This window comes from Terrapene carolina, unplaced genomic scaffold (genome assembly GCF_002925995.2).
Source record: "Terrapene carolina triunguis isolate 2854851 unplaced genomic scaffold, T_m_triunguis-2.0 Scaffold746, whole genome shotgun sequence".
In the NCBI taxonomy this organism is placed as follows: Eukaryota; Metazoa; Chordata; order Testudines; family Emydidae; genus Terrapene; species Terrapene triunguis.
The window spans coordinates 1,908,568-1,912,323 of NW_020665097.1; the positions used below are offsets into that span (position 1 = coordinate 1,908,568).

Sequence of the window (3,756 nt, forward strand, 5' to 3'; positions counted from 1 at the left end):
TTTAAATGGGGTGCCAAAGGCCACATTTCAGGTGCTGTTTCTGCGCTGCTTGGCCCCGCTGATTTGCAGAGTGACTGGCACCTCCAGGTGAGGCAGTGAGGAGCCGTGTCTCAAGTTGGGCCCCAAAATTGTTTTCAGTGGGAGTTCAGCAGCGAACCTGCTTAGGTGTTTTTGTAGAGCCCACGAGGTGCCAATCTGCTTCTTTGGGCACCTAAAGACCGTTGAAATTCTGGCCCTAACAGCCAAAGCCATTAAGTAATGAATGGTCCCAGTAGCATTGACTGAGAACCCAGCAGGTACAGAGGTAACTGGTCAGAGGGGTGCTGTATGGAACGGCAGAGAGTTCCAGTCACTGCTGCATAAGCCACAGATTACTGATGCCCCTTCCCAGGAATCACCCGGGATTTGTTTCAGTTTAGAAAGTAAAACTCTGGCTCCAACTCCTGCCTTTGGGGAGCCCAGTCCAGGATCAGATGAAACTGACAAAGGGGGAGGGGGGAGGGACACGGGACTTGACCTTCCAGTGGGTCAAGAGAGAAAGAGGCTTTGGGCGCCAGGCTTCCCCATCTCCTGGCATAGGCGAGAGGGTGAGCAAGCCACGGGCTATTAAACAGAGGCCATGCTCCCAGCTCCCTGCTAGTCCCTCCAGAACTGAGCTCTTCCCTTTCACCTCACATTTTAGATCACTCTGTGTACAAAGCCTGTTGTCCGAGGAAGGATAATTGCTTGACAGTGGTGTGTGGGTTTCATACACACTGGAGCAGGCGCAGATTCCATTAGGCGGATCTGATACCTTGATGTTTGTTTAACAAAAAGGGTCTGTAGCTTCATATTTAAATTGAAACCAGTGAAGGGCCTGATCCCGCCCACACTCACCATTATGGGTCTGATTCTGAGCTAACTACTCCATTGAATTCAGTGGATTTACTCTCGATTGAAAGTGGTGCATTGAGAGGGGAGTCCAGCCCCCAAGTCATGTATTTGAGTAAGGAGACATGCTGGATCAGGTCCTAATAAAAGAATTAATATCTAGAAATAAAAATCAAAGGAGAAGGGTCATTGCATGTTGAGAAGTTTGGTTGCATCTCCTGGGGGGAGCAGAAATAACACTGACATGTTCCTCATGAGCTTAGCCTCAGCCTAGACCAGTGTGTGCCATAGGAGCCGGACTGACACAAGCCAGAGCGGCCAGTTGCCGATTAACTAGGTGCTCCACTCTCCTGTCTGTCAGTATCCAAGGAGAGCCAGACATATTGATCCCAGCATGAGGGCCACAGCAATGAGGGCGGGAGTCCAGGAAAGAGGACCTGGGCCGATCCACGGGGATGGAGCAGGAAGGTGGCTGCAGTGAGTTGGATGCGCGTCCATTTGGGGGATTGGAAAAAGGGACCGGTCATTTCTATGGATAATGAGAATGTCCAGAGCTCCTGTCATTAATGCTGCCCAACATCTGGGAAGGGCTTTGGGGCTATATTATTAGAGACCACATCTGCTATGGCAGGACTCTTACACCTTTCTCAGCAGCTTCTGGTGCTGGGCGCATCGGAGTCAGGACGCTGGGCTAGATGGACTGTGGGTTGAATCCAGTCTGGCAATGCCCATGGCCCTGTGTTCTAGAGAGGTTTATCTCCTAGGAGATGACTGCTGGTGCCCTTCCCAAATGACTGCAGTTGGAGCTTTGCCTGAGGAAGGCCAGGAGTTGGCTTTAATTATTATTACTATTTCTCAGTTATCTCGGATATCCAAGGATGGCAAAGGGTTGGGATGGGTCTGCGGATGCTGTGCTGTCACCCTTCCTTGCCCTGGCCTCCCCATATCCCTTTGTGCCTTTCACCGGACTCTCTCTGCCCCTGCAGCAGCTCCTAGCTGCCAGAAATAAGTAATTCGCTGATAGGTCTTTTCTCTCCTTTCTCAGTGGCTGAGAGGAGCAGAGCCAGTGGCAGAGCCTGAAGCCCAGAGAGTGCTTGGATGGCATCTGCGTGAGGCCGGAATGTATATAATATCCAGACTCAGTGCAATGTCTGCAGCAATATGTGTACGAAACTCCATGTCTCCCGCATCCTCCCTGGAGTACGTTATTCCTGGCATACGACAGCTAGGCTGAGCTCCCATCAGATCAGAGGAGGTTACTGTTCTCTGCCCTTTTAAACAGTGCTCCAGGAGAGTAACAGGGCAGCCTCTGCAGGCCTTGGCCCCTGTGCAACTCCACTGACTTCAGCGGAGTCACTCCTGATTTACACCGGTGCAATGAGCTCAGAATCGGGGACTGCATCTTACAAGAATGCTGCATTTGGGGTGATCAGTGCAGTAGCCGGGCCTGATTCCGTCTCTCTTACACTGGTGTATTGATTTCAGTAGAGCTGCTCCTGATTTAAACCACGCTCTTGGGCTACAATCAGAGGATAAATCTGATTTTAAACTCCTGTTTTAAACCTTTCATTCACTGGCCCTTAGAAACAACCCCCCATTGTCGCTGGTCAATTAAATCAGTTGCTCTAGGGCTCTGCTGCTCAGATCCCTCCAAGGTCCCATTAACGTGAGTGGCGGCTTGGCAATGAAAGCTATCCTGTTAGCTTCGGGGTCAGCTACCTCGCCTGAGCACCGGGCTTGTCGCACGTCTGGGGTTTGTTCAAACACACGGCACATGGCGGGGTGGGGGGAGAGATGACATTTATTGTCCCTGGAGAAGCTACAAATACAGCCGGGGAGGTGCCCGGAGAAGGCAGGAGGGAGGGATGCAAAGGCAATGCTCTCAGTGGAGCTGGGCAGCAGGAAGCGTGTTATACATACCTGTTGGCTGGATCCTGCAGGCTCAGTGAGAGGCTGACATGGACCAAGCCCCTTCCATCCTCCAGACAGAGAAGGCGTAGCTGAGCCTCTCGTGGGCCAGGTAGTTGCAGCTGGTGATCTTGTGGTCCAGCTCATCACTCTGCAGCACCTGGTACAAGAAGTCTATGTAGCGGGCGGCCAGCTTGAGCGTCTGGATCTTGCTGAGCTTGTCGGAGGGCAGCGTGGGGATGATCTTCCGCAACTCGGCAAAGGCATCGTTGAGTGACTGGGTGCGCTGCCTCTCCCGTACGTTGGCGATCACCCGCTGAGTGTGCACGTCCTCGAAGGACTGGGGAACGGGGCTGCGCTTGCTGCGCTTGCCCTGCGGAGAATGCGAGCCACAATCCTCCATGGGTTTGCCCAGCTGGCCGCGCTTGCGGAGGCATTTCTTGTGAAGCCGTTCGCCCTCCTCCTCACTAGTGACCAGGCTGCCTTCGGGGGAGTCTGGGCACATGCTCTCCTCTTTCATCTTCTCAGAACTGATCCCCTTCAGCCCAGGAGTCTCTCCCACCTGGCAGGCACTGGGGCCTTGGACCTCACAGGATGGAGGGCCTGCAAAGGCCACAGTGCATCTGGAGAGGCAGCCTGGAAAGCAGACAAAGCCAGCTCAGGGAGTGCAGCCCTGACGTGTCCACTGGCCAGACTTCCCAAACTTCCTCAAGGCTCGGAGCCTCCCCAACCTTCAAGGAGCTGGGTGGTTTTTTGGGTTTTTTGTTTTTTGGGGGGGGGGAGGGCTAAGGAGAGGAGGGACATTTGAATAACTTTGTGGATGTCCTTTGCTGATAGGGCAGGGAGGGCTGGGGGAGGGGCCAAGCGCAGACCAATACAACAGTGCAAGGTAATGCAAACATCAGTGAAGCTTATGGGTTCCAGATTTCCTTCCTCCCTTCCCCCGCCACACACCCCAAGCCCTTAGGCACAGATGCT

At 53.3% G+C, this 3,756-nt stretch overlaps 1 protein-coding gene across 1 annotated transcript; it reads right to left on the bottom strand.

Moving 5' to 3' along the window:
- Nucleotides 1–2,812: 2,812 nt before the first annotated feature.
- LOC112113165 (twist-related protein 2-like) lies at nucleotides 2,813–3,298 on the bottom strand. The gene has a single exon (XM_024209355.1). It carries the CDS (start codon nucleotides 3,296–3,298, stop codon nucleotides 2,813–2,815), a length of 486 nt encoding a protein of 161 aa, XP_024065123.1.
- Between the last annotated feature and the right edge of the window lie 458 nt (nucleotides 3,299–3,756).